This window comes from Castor canadensis, chromosome 8 (genome assembly GCF_047511655.1).
Source record: "Castor canadensis chromosome 8, mCasCan1.hap1v2, whole genome shotgun sequence".
NCBI lineage: Eukaryota > Metazoa > Chordata > Mammalia > Rodentia > Castoridae > Castor > Castor canadensis.
This window is the reverse complement of record NC_133393.1, coordinates 63,867,707-63,884,329: the sequence shown is the minus strand read 5'-3', so window position 1 is coordinate 63,884,329 and position 16,623 is coordinate 63,867,707. Positions and strand designations below refer to the sequence as shown.

General features: G+C 34.8%; 1 protein-coding gene across 4 annotated transcripts in view; it reads right to left on the bottom strand.

Annotated features, from left to right (window-relative positions):
- Positions 1-344: 344 nt before the first annotated feature.
- The window catches only part of Ints13 (integrator complex subunit 13), a 74,741-nt gene continuing 58,462 nt past the window's right edge, over positions 345-16,623 (bottom strand). For 3 of the 4 annotated variants that reach the window (XM_074083069.1, XM_074083067.1, XM_074083068.1), the window contains 2 exons: positions 14,915-15,050; positions 345-14,162 (listed from right to left, as the gene is read on the bottom strand). In XM_074083069.1, the coding sequence (XP_073939170.1) occupies positions 14,123-14,162; positions 14,915-15,050 (176 nt within the window). In that variant the 3' untranslated portion in view covers positions 345-14,122. The remainder of the gene's footprint in view (positions 14,163-14,914; positions 15,051-16,623) is intronic. The other variant, XM_074083070.1, reaches the window with a different exon arrangement.

The window sequence follows — 16,623 nt, the reverse complement described above, 5'->3', positions numbered from 1 at the left end:
TCTTGATATGAAGCAAACCCAAGTATCCCTATCTCAAAAAAAAAAAAAATCACAAGAATGATCTAGTGGAGTGGCTCAAGATGTAAACACTAAGTTCAAACCCCAGTACTGTGAAAAAAAAGAAAGAAAAACTATATAACTGTGTTAAATAATTCTCTTAAGAGTTCATATTAACCTGTAGGTAAGAGTGGGATGCAGAAACATTATCATTGCTATAGGAAGCAGTGCAAGGCAGACACTTGATCATAACAAACTAGTTCTCTCTCTCTCTCTCTCTCTCTCACACACACACACACACACACACACACACACTCACATCTTCTTGGCACCACAAAAGAGAGATGTTCTGAGGCTGTGGGATTTTTTATTTTCATTCTCCATTATGTGATGCAAATGACATATAAAGACTTTAAACTTCAAATACTGATATTTCTCTGCAGACAGATAAAATGTAGCTCCCTCTCCCAAGAAGAAGTAATTGAGCTCAAGTGTTGCTGTATTTGTTTCTAAACAGTTTCTGGCTCAGTAAAGTGGTATCCTACTGTCCAGGTGGAGTTAATAACTCTTCTGAGGCAATAAATACTATTAAGAAATCACTGAGCTAGAGGGACAAGGTCCTAGCTACCTGAGAGAGTATGAGGATTATAGTTTGAGGCCAGCCTGTGCAAAATAAGTTTGTGAAATGCCACCTCAACAGAAAAAGGTGGGTGTGGTGGTGAGTGTCTATCATCCTAGTTACAGCTGGAAGCATACTATTGTGGTCCAGACCAGTCCAAGCAAAAAGTTAAGAGTTGTAAAGTGCCTTCCTAGCAATTACAAACCCAAATTCAAATTCCAGTATCACAAACAAACAAACAAAAAGGCTGGGGACTGACATCACTAGCACTCCTTTGTCCAACTCAGGTTGGATCAGGAAAGTTTAAGCAATACCAAGTCTTATGCTGGTACTGACCTACTGACCTGTTTCCATGAATATAGGCTGTAACTTCTCACTATTCATGAAAAGAGATACAAGTTCTACATGACCTACCTGCCAAACACAGTTGCCATTTCTGGAAAATTATTCCATTATTAAATTTCTTCCTATCAATTCAATGGGAAAATAGGTTAAGTTTCAGATAAGCATCCAAGTATTTTTGACCTATCTCTTCAACATCATGTGCTTATAGATACTAAGTAGAACACAAATTTCACAAGCTGATCCCTGTGGTTAACTTACATGTAGATGTCTCAGTATAGTAACAAAGAAAATTATTCAGAGGGTCATAAATAATAATCTATCATAGGGAACCTAGGTTGAGAAGAAAAACAGATTGATATTTGAACTTAATAGAATCTAGCATTTTTAGGAAACCAGCTGTAATTATCAGCATTTTCAGAAAAAACCATAAGTAATGTCTAGGCTGGGGTAAACTTTTTATTAGTAAAATATTTATCCAAGTATTTTAAGGAGCCTAACTATGTTTTGTGATTCCTATTCAAATCTCTGTCTTTTAAAGAACTTAATAAACCTGAAACATAAAAATGTCTTTTTTGGGCATAAAAACTGGCTTATGAACAAACTTGACATATACACCTCAGTAGAGCTCTTTACTTCTTATTTATCAATGGTCTGTCACAGGGACAGAACTAGTGTCAAACTTCTTCTCAACGGCAAAACTCACTTTCTTTTTTTATATATGCCTAAACAGCTTAATTTTTTAATGATGTCAAACTGCAAAGACGACTGGAATATGTTTCTTCAACCAATGACTGCCCTACCAAGAAATATTCTTACAAGATTTGCTAGTGTCTGGGCATTTCTGCTTTCAACAAACAAACAGCTTTTACCATCTTTATGCCTCATGTACTGACTAGCAATAAGGAAAGGAGAAGGAACCTTGATCCTTGCTCCAAATTGGTAAGAGGGGGTGGTAGTGTGACGAATGCTCTGCTTATGAGTTTAGTGAAAAAGGGCAGGACTTGAAGAAGTAAAATCTGGTGTTATACAATGAGGGGTGGTGATGTGGTTCAGGAGAAAACCACTTGCCTACGATGCACAAGGCCCTGGACTTGATCCCTAGTACTGCAGAAGTTAAAAAAAAAAAAAAAAACATAAAAGTGTAAGGTATTTTCAGAATGTTGATAATCAACCAGGCCTAAAAACAAGATATGCTAACACCTTGAGATGGAAAGCAATCCTATGTAAATGAAATTCTGAGAATTAAGTTGTTTCTTACACCACATGATCATCTCAACAGATGCAGAAAAAGCCTTCCACAAAACTCAACATCCTTACATGATAAAAGCTCTGATGAAACTAGGAATGTACCTCAACATAATATGTTGAGAAGTGTACATCAACATAGTAAAGGCTATATATGACAAGCCTATAGTCAACATCATACTAAATAGGGAAACACTGATACTATTCCCTCCAAGTTAAGAAGGAAACAAGGGAGCATGTCCACAGTCTCCTCTCTTATTCAACATAGTCTTGGAAGTCCTAGCCAGGGAAATAAGACAGAAAGAAAGAATACAAATAGGAAAGGAAGAAGTCGAACTATCCCTAAATACAAATGACATGGTCTTATTTATATCCAAAAGACCAGATAAACGCCACAAAAAATTCCTAGACATTATAAACAGACTCAGCAAAGTAGCAGGATACAAAATCAATTTACAAATATCAGTAGCCTTTCTATACATATACCAACAATGAATTGACTAAGAAAGGACATAGGAAAACAATTTTATTTACAACACCCTCAAGGAATAAAATAAGATAAAACAGAGAAGTGCTCCCACACCACCACCAGATACCAGCACCCAGACGACTTGGGAAGACGCAGACCACAAGCTTACTGTTGATTAGTACACTATCTCTCCTTGTTTATATCTTTGAAACTTTTTTTGTTGTTTGTTTTCTCTACTTGTTTTTTTTCCCTTTTTCTTTAACTTCTTTGCTTTCCATCTCCTCTCACCCTTTTATTCTAAATATCACCAGTGTTATTATTATAAGCTAGAAAATACTTAATTGCACACAGTACAGGGACAGTAACAACACCAAAGACAATGACGGGAAGACAGAAAAAACAGGGAAACCAGTTTCCCCACAGCCAAAAATTAGTACAGAAACCAGAGGGGAATGAAGAAAACAGACACTCATATCCAGACTCCAACAAAAGGAAGATAAACTATGCCAAACAACCCAATGAAGCCCACAAGAACAATCTAAAAGAAGAAATACTACAGGTACTCAATGAGAATTTTATAGAGAGGATACAGGATATGGTCAATCAAAATGTACAGGAGAATTAAAGAAATACCAAGACAACAAAAATAGAAAATTTGAAAAAGCACAAGAAGAAACAAAAGAAACCATAGAAGCACTGCATAAACACAAAAGTGAAAAAAAGAACACGATTAATAAACAGATAAATGAACTCAGGACAAAAATACACAACATTCAAGAGGAAGGACTCAGGATATGGAAAACCTCAGAAAAAAGAACGAAACAGAATTGCAAGACAAAATAGAAGGCCAATCCAGCAGAATAGAACAAACAGAAGACAGAATCTCAGAACTCGAAGATGAAATGGTAATTAAAGGAAAAACTGAAGAACTATTAGTTAAACAACTCAAGACCTGTGAAAACAAAATGCAAGAACTCACCGAAAACATCAAAAGACCAAACTTGAAAATCATGGGCATTGACGAAGGAGAAGAGGTGCAAGCAAAGGGAATGTATAATATATTCAACAAAATAATAACAGAAAATGTCCCAAATCTAGAGAAGTCTATTCCCATACAGATGCAAGAGGCCTCCAGAACACTCAACAGACCAGAGCAAAATAGAACTATCCCACAGCATACCATCATTAAAACATCATTAGTACAGAAACTAGGGAAAGAATATTGAAGTCTCTAAGAGTGAAAAAACAAATAATATACAAAGGTAAACCAATCAAAATCACAGCAGACTTCTCAACAGAAACATTAAAAGCAAGAAGAGCTTAGGGTGAGATCTTCCAGGCACTGAATGAAAATAACTTCAACTCCAGGATAGTCTACCCAGCAAAACTATCACTCAAACTAGATGGAGCAATAAAAGTCTTCCATGATAAGCAGAAATTAAAATGATATGCAACCACAAAGCCACCACTACAAAACATTCTTCAAGGGATTCTGCACACAGAAAGTGAAACCAGGGATTCTGCACACAGAAAGTGAAACCCAACACAACCATGAAAGTGCAGGTAGCACCAAACTACAGGAAAAGAAAAAAGTAACAAAGTAGAGAGTAACCTCAACTTAGGTACATACAATCAAACCTTTAAACAACTAAGACAACTAAATGACAGGAATCACCACATACCCATCATTACTAACACTTAATGTTAATGGACTTAATTCCCTCATCAAAAGGCACCATTTGACGAAATGGATTAAAAAGGAAGATCCAACAATTTGTTGCTTACAGGAGAACCATCTCACTGACAGAAATAAACACAGGCTTAGGATGAAAGGCTGGAAGATTACCAAGCCAATGGCCCCTGAAAACAGGCAGGAGTAGCAATACTTATCTCTGACAAAGTAGGCTTCAAACCTACATTGATCAAACGAGATAAACAAGGACATTCCACACTAATAAAAGGGGAAATAGACCAAAAGGAAATAACAATTATCAAAATATATGCACCCATTGTCAACACACCCTATTTCATCAAACATCCCCTGAAAGACCTAAGAACATATATGAACTCCAACACAGTGGTTGTAGGAGACTTTAACACTGCATTATCATAATAGATAGGTCATCCAAACAACAAAATCAATTAAGAAATCCTAGATCTACAATATACCATAGACCAAATGGACCTAGTCGATGTCTACAGAACACTTCATCCAATTTCTACACAATATACATTCTTCTCAGCAGCCCATGCAACCTTCTCCAAAATACATCGTATCCTAGGGCACAAAGCAAGCCTCAGCAAATATAACAAAATAGAAATTATACCATGCATTCTATCTGATCACAATGCAGTAAAAGTAGAACTCAACAACAAAAGTAAAGACAAAAAACATGCAAACAGCTAGAAACTAAATAACTCATTATTTAATGAACCATGGGTCATTGATGAAATAAAACAGGAAATTAAAAAGTTCCTGGAAGTCAATGAAAATTGGAACACAACCTACCGGAACCTATGGGACAGAGCAAAGGCAGTCCTGAGAGGAAAGTTTATAGCCATGAGTGCATATATTAAAAAGACTGAAAGATACCAAATCAATGACCTAATGATACATCTCAAACTCCTAGAAAACAAGAACAAGCAAATCCCAAAACAAATAGGAGAGAAATAATAAAAATAAGAGCTGAAATCAATGAAATAGAAACCTAAAAAACAATGCAAAGAATTAATGAAACAAAAAGTTGGTTCTTTAAAAAAATAAACAAGATCGATAGACCCCTGGCAAAACTGACTAAAATGAGGAGAGAAAAAACCCAAATTAGTAGAATCAGGAATGCAAAAGGGGAGATAACAACAAACAACATGGAAGTCCAGGAAATCATCAGAGACTACTTTGAGAACCTATAATCAAATAAATTCGAAAATCTTAAAGAAATGGACAAATTTCTAGATACATATGATCATCCAAAACTGAACCAAGAGGAAATTAATCACCTGAATAGATCTATAACACAAAATGAAATTGAAGCAGCAATCAAGAGTCTCCCCAAAAAGAAAAGTCAAGGAACTGATGGATTCTCTACTGAAAATTATCAGACCTTTAAAGAAGAACTGATACCAACCCTCCTTAAACTGTTCCACGAAACAGAAAGGGAAAGAAAACTGCCAAACACATTTTATGAAGCCAGTATTACACTTATCCCCAAACCAGGCAAAGACAACTCCAAAAAGGAGAACTACTGGCCAATCTCCTTAATGAACATTTATGCAAAAATCCTCAACAAAATAATGGCAAACTGAATTCAACAACACATCAAAAAGATCATTCACCATGACCAAATAGGCTTCACCCCAGGAATGTAGGGGTGGTTCCACATATGAAAATCAATAAATGTAATAAACCACATAAACAGACGCAAAGACAAAAACCACATGATCATCTCAACATGATGAGATGAGCCTTTGATAAGATCCAACACCATTTCATGATAAAAGCTCTAAGAAAACGAGAAAAAGAAGGAAAGTACCTCAACATTATAAAAGCTATATATGACAAACCTACAGCCAGCATTATATTTAACAGAGAAAAACTGAAACCATTCCCTCTAAAATCAGGAACTAGACAAGGATGCCCACTATCTCCACTCCTATTCAACATAGTACTGGAATTCCTAGCCAGAGCAATTAGGCAAGAAGAAGGAATAAAAGGAATACAAATAGGTAAAGAAACTGTCAAAATATCCCTATTTGCAGAGGACATGATCGTATACCTTAAAGACCCAAAAAACTCTACTCAAAAGCTCCTAGACACCATCAACAGCTACAGCAAGCTAGCAGGATATAAAATCAACATAGAAAAATCATTAGCATTTCTATATACTAATAATGAATAAACTGAGAAAGAATATATGAAAACAATTCCTTTTACAATAGCCTCAAAAATAATCAAATATCTAGGTGTAAACCTAACAAAAGATGTGAACAACCCCTACAAGGAAAACTATAAACCTCTAAAGAAAGAGAATGAGGAAGACTATAGAAAGTGGAGAGATCTCCCATGCATATGGGTTGGTAGAATCAACATAGTAAAAATGTCTATAATCCCAAAGTAATCTACTTGTTTAAATGCAATTCCCATCAGTATCCCAATGACATTCATCAAAGAGACTGAAAAATCTACTGTTAAATTAATATGGAAACACAACAGGGCACAAATAGCCATGGCAATACTCAGTCAAAAGAACAATGCTGCAGGTATTAGGATACCCGACTTCAAACTATATTACAAAGCAGTAACAAGAAAAACAGCATTGTACTGGCAAAAAAACAGACATGAAGACCAGTGGGACAAAATAGACAACCCGGATATGAAGCCACACAACTATAACCAACTCATCTTTGACAAAGGCTCTAAAAATATACGATGGAGAAAAGACAGCCCTTCAACAAAAACTGCTGGGAAAACTGGTTAGCAGTCTGAAAAAACTGAAACTACATCTATATTTATCACCCTATACCAATATTAACTCAAAATGGATCAAGGATCTTAATATCAGACCACAAAGTCTAAAGTTGATACAGGAAAGAGTAGGAAATACTCTGGATTAGTAGGTAATAAGAACTTTCTCAACGGAACCCCAGCAGCACAGCAATAAGAGATAGCATAGATAAATGGGACTTCATAAAACGAAAAAGCTTCTGCTCAACAAAAGAAATGGTCTCCAAACTGAAAAGAACACCGACAGAGTAGGAGAAAATATTTGCCAGCTACACATCAGACAAAGGACTGATAACCAGAATATATAGGGAACTTAAAAAACTAAATTCTCCCAAAATTAATGAACCAATATGGAAATGGGCAAGTGAACTAAACAGAACTTTCTCAAAAGAAGATATTCAAATGGCCAAAAAACACATGAAAAAATGCTCACCATCTCTAGCAATAAAGGAAATGCAAATTAAAACCACACTAAGATTCCACCTCACCCCTGTTAGAATAGCCATCATTAGCAACACCACTAATGACTGGTGTTGGGGAGGATGCGGGGGAAAAGGAACCCTCTTACACTGCTGGTGGGAATGTAAACTAGTACAACCACTCTGGAAAAAAATTGGGAGGCTACTTAAAAAGCTAAACATTGATCTACCATATGATCCAGGTTACCATATGACACAGGTTACTCCAGAGGCACCTGCACACCCGTGTTTATTGCAGCACTATTCACAATAGCCAGGTTATGGAAACAGCCTAAATGCCCCACTACTGATGAATGGATTAAGAAAATCTGGTATTTATACACAATGGAATTTTATGCAGCCATGAAGAATGAAATGTTATCATTTGCTTGTAAATGGATGGAATTGGAGAACATCATTCTGAGTGAGGTCAGCCTGGCCCAAAAGACCAAAAATCGTATGTTCCCCCTCATATGCGGACATTAGATCAAGGGCAAACACAACAAGGGGATTGGACTTTGAGCACATGATAAAAGCGAGAGCACACAAGGGAGGTATGAGGATAGGTAAGACACCTAAAAAACTAGAAAGCATTTGTTGCCCTCAACACAGAGAAACTAAAGCAGATACTTTAAAGCAACTGAGGCCAAGAGGAGAAGGGGACCAGGAACTACAGAAAAGGTTAGATCAAGAAGAATTAACCTAGAAGGTAACACACATGCACAGGAAATCAATGTGAGTCAACTCCCTGTATAGCTATCCTTATCTCAACTAGCAAAAACCCTTGGTTCTTCCTATTATTGCTTATACTCTCTACAACAAAATTAGAGATAAGAACAAAATAGTTTCTGCTGGGTATCGAGGAGGTGGGGGTGGGGGGGGTAAGGGAGGAGGTTGGGGGAGGGTGGAGAAATGACCCAAAGAGTGTATGCACATACCAATAAAAAGTAAATTAGAAAAAAATAAAATAAAATACCTAGGAATAAACTTAACAAAAGATGTGAAAGACCTCAACAATAAAAACTATAAACTGAAGAAAGAAATTGAAGAAAACTACAGAAGATGGAAAGATCTGCCATGGTCCTGGATTGGCAGAATCTGTACTATGAAAATGGCTGTATTATCAAAAGCAATATACATGTTCAATATGATTCCCATCAAAATTCCAATTACATTCATCACAAATGGTAAAACAACCCTAAATTTCATTTAAAATCACAAAAGACCAGAAACAGCCAATGCAATAATGAGCAAAAAGAACAATGCTGGAGATTTCACAATACCTGACTTCAAACTATGCTACAGAGCCATAGCAATAAAAACAGCATGGTAGTGGCACAAAAACAGACAGGAAGATCAGTAGAAGAGAACAAAAGACCCAGATATGAATCCGTGCAGCTATGCCCATGTGACTTTTGACAAAGGCACCAAAAACATACAGTGGAGAAAAGTCAGCCTCTTCAAGAAATGTTGCTGGGAAAACTGGATATGCGCATGCAGAGAACTGAAATTAGATCCATGTCTTTCACCCTGTAAAGTATCAACTCAAAGTGGATTAAGGACATGAAATAGACCAATTGAAATTATTCCAGGAACTTGAAGCCATCACTTAAGACTGTGCTTTATGTAGTTATTGTTTATAAATTATCTCAGACAATAACTACCTATTGAAATTTTATAGGTTAGTTACAAAAATGCTAACAGATTCAATCTCTACTGCTAAAGTTGGGACCATCTTCTTTCATTTAGCTTATCTATCTAATCGTTAAATTAAATTAAATATCCCATATCAGTGATTACCTTAGAACTTGTCTCAAATTGAAACATACTTGTATAGTAACTTCCATGGATTAGTACTCACTGATTTTCAATTTGGCGAGATTCACTATGTATGAATTTAATATATAACTAGTATTTATATATTATCTCATCTGGACTACAACAGAGCTTTCAGAAATATTATTTAGACAAGATACAAGTATCTTTCACTAAGTATGAACAGATACCAGTAACCAAGACTCTTATCAACATGTATTTTGTATTCACAATCTCAAAAACCTGAGGAAATGTCACACCCAAGGAAGTAATCCTATCACCCAGGAACAGTAAAGCTGATAAAATTTGAGCTTGTTCAAAATTTCGTTAAAAGCATATCTCCCTCCATTGTTAGAACCTAAACTATTACTCCCATGAAGCAGCAGTGTCCATAATCTCACTTTGAAAGTCTTTCTGTTCATTGCATAATTGCCTCATCTTCTTAAGTCATTATGTTTTTTTGGTTTTTTTTCTAGAGTAGACACTTCTCTTTTTCTCAACTTAGTGCTCTACAACTTCTAAAGCCACCTGCCTTGGTTAAATTCCATCATAGCCCTATTTTTGTGAAAATCAGTCACCTCATCTTCCTTCTCAGAAAATATCAAACTATCTATGCAGGGTCTGAATTGTTCTAGCTTGAGATTTAAATGCTATTATCTTTCTGTTTAGTTGTACAACTTTTATATTCTGAGTTTTCAAGTTTTCTATTTAGCTTTTAACCAACACAAATACATACACACACACACACACACACACACACACACACCCTTAGTTTATGAATTTAGATCCTTTGCCAAAATGTTTTCTCTCCTAACCTAAATCTGATCCAGACTTGGTTAGTTGACAAAACTAACCAAGCTAATTTCAAAACTAATTAGCTAATTTCAAGATCCTCTTCTCTACTATAATTAAGGATGAGCAAAGTCAGAAATCAACTCCATGAATATGGAGAAGCAACATCAAAGCTGTAATGCAAAATCTAACAGATGAGGATGAAGGAAAGATGAAAAATAGAGAAGGAATAGACAGAGAAGAAACTGAGAAAAGGCAGACAGCACTAGAGATCAACGAGGCTGATCCTTCAATAAATGAAGTATTCCCTAATCAAAGGCTAAAAAAAAGACATCCTCTTTTGCTCCTCTTTGGAATTACTTATGTGAAACACAATTTAAGAAAATCTTTCTAAGGCATTCACAGATCTACTGAGTATCAATATATGCTTTCCCACTTCCTTATATAAATCAGGCCAAAAAATGAATGTGGGGAAACAAGTCAACCATTAACACAATCTTAAAGATTTAAATAAAAAATGGTATTTGTTGAAATTGGTTTCTTGTTCGCTCTTTCTAGGTTAATACAACACATTTCCAACACCTATAAATTCTATTCAATTGATAGCAGCATATGCACAGACTTGATTTCCCAATCTACATTTTTATTTATTTTTTTGGCAGCACTGGGGTTTAAATTCAGGGTCTCACACTTGCTAGGCAGGGACTCAGTCCAATCTATACTTTTATGATCAGGAAATTCACGCCTCAACTCAGTTGATAGTTGCAAAGATCAGTAAATGAATATTCTTTAGGCCCAGAAAGTTGGCTACAGTTTAACATGACTCAAATACTATAATGACTACCACCTAGAATTTGATCTCCAATATCCTCCTGAAGAAGTTATTCTTTGTACCACTGACTCTTAGAGCCTAACTGCCTAGATTGCTTTTGACCACTGAACTGAAGCTGTCCAGAACTCCCTGGTAAACTTATACTCTATGCACAAAAAAGGATTTCTACTTATTCATTAAAGAGTATTATTGTTTTTTACTGAACTCACTAACTGTAGTAACCCTAAGGAGAGTATATTAAAGTACCCCAAAACCAATGTCTACTATTTCATCCTGATTTAAATGGAACTGGGGAAACAGCAGTTCTTAGAGGGCCATCTCTACTATAAACAAATCATGATTGACTCATCCATTATTTCTGCATTGGCAATAGCATCTTCAAATATGAAAAGTGATACAAACTGCCAATCCAAGATACTCATTACAATTCCTAGCAGAAAGGCATGATTGACAATAAATATGCAATGAGTTAAAAATTCTACTCTGCATGGGCAAAGAATTAAGGAATCATTAAATTTTTTTGTATTTTACCTTTACTTTATAAATTCACTGCGCTGACCTATACAAAGATTTACAAAAAATAACAAACCTTTCCTCAATTTTATCAAGCTACCACAACAGGCAAGGGCATGTCTTTATTATCAACTTCTGACATAGTTGACAACATTTACCATCATCTACTTTTAACTTCACTGAATATTTTAATTGCTGCAATTAAGTCTCTATACTGAAGGAAATGGCATTTTGAAAGACATTACTAGCATCTTGGTTAGCATATCCAAGTGCACTGTCTTAATTCTCAGTCATCTGAACACCTGAGTAGCTCCAGTGATACTACTTTATTCTCACCTCCCTCACCTTTATTCTTCCCTTCTCTTCTCTAAACTTGATCACAAGGCCTATCCTTGAATTGGCCAAATTTAGATAAATTTATTGTCATTACAATCACTCCAAATAACTACATCCATTGGCATCAATGAGGTTGGTTCCACGGCTTTCCCAACTCCTGTTGATACCATAATCCATGAATGCCTGGAGTCCTTTATATAAAATTATAAAATATTTACATTTAATACACACATCTCCCCATATAGTTTAAATTAACCCTAGATCACTTAATACTTAAAATATTATAAATGCTATGTAAACAGTTGTTACACTCTGTTGTATAAAGAATTATGAAAAAACTTTTTAAAACTCTGTACATGCCCAGGACAGATATCATTTTTTCACAAATATTTTTGATCTACAGTTGGTTAAATCAAAGGATACAGAAAATCAACTGAATTTTAAAATGGGTATTATTTTCCTTCCTATATTTTATTATAGTTTATTATTTATTACCCAATTACAAACTAAGAAAGCAATATAGAGGAACTTAGCTGAGTATCACCTTTCCTACCTTGGATCTTTTCATTTTCAGATGATTCAGAATAGCTGTAGGATTCATTTGTAATGTTAGAAATAAGAACATTTCTAATCAGACAAATTAAGTTTGCACATTTCTCTAGGAAGAACTTGTTTCAAAATATACAAGCTGCAAAAATTTAGGTTCTATTCAGAAAGGTTATAAAGATATTCATATTGAATCATGCAAAATTACCAATATTTAGTTATAAAATGGTAACTTGATATGGTTCAATCTAACATGCTCATTTTAATCACTGAACCAGAGATCTCAAACTTCAGAAGTATAAATTCAGATACTACAATATCCTAATTAAATCTAATGCTTCAAATCTTTACAATATGGAAATATCAGTATTATGATATTGCTCACTTTGTAAGCACCTCCATAACAAATCAGCATCTAGAGCCTTTTGTTTCCTACATGTGTACAATTACAGTGATAGTGAGAACTGGCCAAAAGTAACAGGACAAATAATTTAGCACCTTATAAAATAATCTTAAATAAAATACTGCAGTCACCTTTGCTCTGAAATAATAGCATCTTAGTACACTGCAAAATCAAGAATACAAGTATAGTATTGACTAATTCAAATAATTAGCTATAGCCCTCCAAAGCCAAGCTATTTATTGTTCATGCTGATTCTTACTACTTATATAAAGTAACAATGTCAACTAATGATTGCACAGGTTCATATGGTAATACTGAATAATATTCAGAATCTTCATAAGTACATTGGGACTTCCTGTTATAAAATCTCATAATTTTTGTGATTGTGTACACTAGTTTGTCAAACATATATGCTAAGAGGACTGCAAAAATTTTGCCGTAAACTATAAGACTATTATAGAAATCATGAGTTTTCAGTCAACAGAATCTCTTTAGATAACTGAAAGTACACCTGTTCTCTATGGTGCTAACTTTGATTCCTATAATCATTAAGTCTAGACTTAAGAATCTAGGATAAATGAACAATACAAGCAGCTTTTCCCTTCTCTAAATGCTCAAGGAAAAAAAAGTGATAAACCTAGAGATAGTGTTTGGGGGAAAAAAAAAAAGTAACATTATCCAATATGAGTAAATATAAAATCACACCAACTATCTGGAAATTATATTTAAATGGATAATATACACAAACACAGGCAAAATAATTCAAAATAAACAAACCCAATATTCTTTTTTAGAAAAGCACTTACTATATATGATGCAGACTAAAAGATGAGCTTTTATTGCAAATTTACCTAAAATCTGATCAAATTTTCAAAAAATTTCTATGGGTTGTTGCCAATCATTAAATGAAAAATACCTTTTTTTCTAAAGTAACAATCCAATGTTTTGCATTTCAGATATTTTAATAGTTTTATTTGTTAAGAGGAATCAATGAATTTTTTTTAATTTCCAGAGGAACACCTTCTACCATAAAATAAACTTGTCTGATTTGGGAGGACAAATCTCAAGAATGTATTTTTTACTTTTCTAATTTTATAATTAGCACAAAAAAGTCTGTTGAATTACTTTAAAAATGTTAAAAAAAAAAGGTACAGGCAATGTAGCTATACAACCTTGCTGTAAAATTACTTATATCAAATTCCACTCAAAATATTTTTGTAATATACTAAATGTAGTTGCTCAAGTCACTCTTCACTGCCGACCAGCTTTTCCATTTTCCGCTGTCTCCATCCTGAAAAAACAGAAGGGAGAAAATGAGTTGGTAATTTAAAACATTCACTAACTGTCCATAGTCCATCTAATTCAAACATGGAAATTAAAGCCTAGTAAAATTATAGAATAAAAGAAAATGAACATTTTAGGAAAAGGATTAAAGTTAGGGGGGTGGTCTTCTAGTTAGTACAACTGCTCCATTTTGCAGATGAGTGAAAACTGAGCCTAGAGAGGATTAAGTGATTTCCTAAGGTTACATTTCAAAAGCCATCAGTTTTTTCACTATATCACTCTCCTTCTCCAAGCAAAAATAAGGAAAACAGCTCTACCATTCAGTAAAGTATTTCCTTTTCCACTAAAGAAATTTCTTTACCAAAACATCTGAAAAGGATTTCTTTAAAAAATGATTAAATAATTAGATCTTAGGGTTTTTTTTATGCTCAATACTTTAAATACTGCATTGCTTGTTATGAAAATATTTTACCTTTGTTATATATGCAGTGTTTCGTGACTTTTCCTTCTATCATGCTTAGTATTGAAAAAATAATGCTGCAAGTAGCAAATACTTTCAGAGTTACAATCGATACAACTGGACCTTGTGTGAACACCAGCATCCAAGAGTTAATTTTTTCTCCTTAGAGGTAACATGTATTTGTAATACTACTATTCAAAATAGTAGTTAAAAAAAAAAAAAAACTGCTGACAACAAGCAGTGTTTATTAAGGTACTATATAGCAAGTAAAATCAGCTTCTAGAATAAATAACACAAACCCATTTTCCTCCTTAAGATGTTGATATAACTCTGCTCTGTTATTAACAGAATTCAAACGTCCAGCAAACTCCTGATGTTTTCTGGAATTGGCAGTATTGATTCTATTACTCCACAAGGATAATAAGGACACTGGCCCTGGTGTTACATTAAAAAGAGAAAAAAGGTAGAAAACCTTATTACTTCAAAATTTAGACATTTAACAAAGTTACCTTTAATTCTATTATTCATTTCACACAATGAAGGCAATAGCATGTTTCTCTTATTCTAAAATCTGTATGTATTTCAGGGTCCCCAAAACAACTCACAGTTCAGTAATTTACTAGAAAGAGTCAAATAACTAAACAGAAAGTTATACACATGACTAAGAATTATAGCAACACAAAAAAGGATACATAGCCAGATCAGTAAGGGGAGAACACAAATTAGGTGAAGACAAGGAGTCTATTTTCTACCTACAGTCAGGGTTCACAGAGTACACACTACCTTCTAAAACCAAAAGTGCAGCTGCATGTGCACGTGCACAAGTGTGTGTGTGTGCCTTTGTGTGTGTTTAAAATTTCTTCCAGAAAAGCCTGCTTGAGATTCAGACACCAAGGTTTTTACTGGGGACTGATCATATAGGCATTCTCTGCCTAATCACATCAACCAAAATTCCAGACATACAGAAGGAAAGCATTAGTAAGTTCAAATATAAGGCAAAATTACTTCATCATTCATCTAGGGAAAGTTTCAAAAGTCAAATTCTCATATGCCAATCACAGTCAAAACCCAAGTAAGCTTTTCTAATGACAATGGTCTCTCACCTGCTGTTAACTTTATCCTGCACAATATAAAGCAAAAAAAAAGTACAATATAAAAAATAATTTTGAAAAAAGAAAATGTTAAGATGCTTTACTACCTGATTTTGATTATGACAGCACTGTATTAGTAAAAGGGCAGACATTATAAAAGAATAGGATATAAAAGAGAACCCAGAAACAGACTTATATGTAGTCAACTGAGTTCTAACAAATAAACAAGGGCAATTCAATGAAGAAAGGATAGTTTTTTCAACAAATGCTGCTACAATTAGGACATTAAATGCAAAAACTCAATATTTGACCCATACATTTTTTGTTTTGGTGATGATACTAGGGGTTGAACTTAGGCCTCTCTACTACATAAGCCACTCCACTCGACCTTTTTTGTGTTGATTCCATTTCTGAGATAGGATCTCACTTTATACTTAACTGGTCTGTATTGCAATCCTCCTATTTGTGCTTCCCGACGTAGCTGGCATAGCAGTTGTGTACCTCTGTGCCCAGCCACTGGTTGAGATAATATTGTGTGGACTTTTGCCCAGACCGGCCTCAAACCCTGATCCTCCCAATCTCCACTTCCCAAGTACCTGGGATTATAGGCATGAGTCACAGACCTAGCTTGACCTATATTTTTCACTTCATAAAAAATAACTCAAAGAAAGGCCAAGATGGTGAATAGCCTACAGACCTGGAACCCTGAGCTCTCACAATTCCAAATGAATTCTTCAGATTTGTGGTAGCAAGGATTGGGCAACCTGGCTTTTTTGCGAACTAAGATACTGCCAAATACATAAGGTGCACACAATGGGCCATGACCGCCCTTTAAATTAGCTTTTTATAGCATGTAACATTCCCAGAAGCCTGGGGGCTGTGGACTGGAAGCTGCTGGCCCACAAACACAACATAGA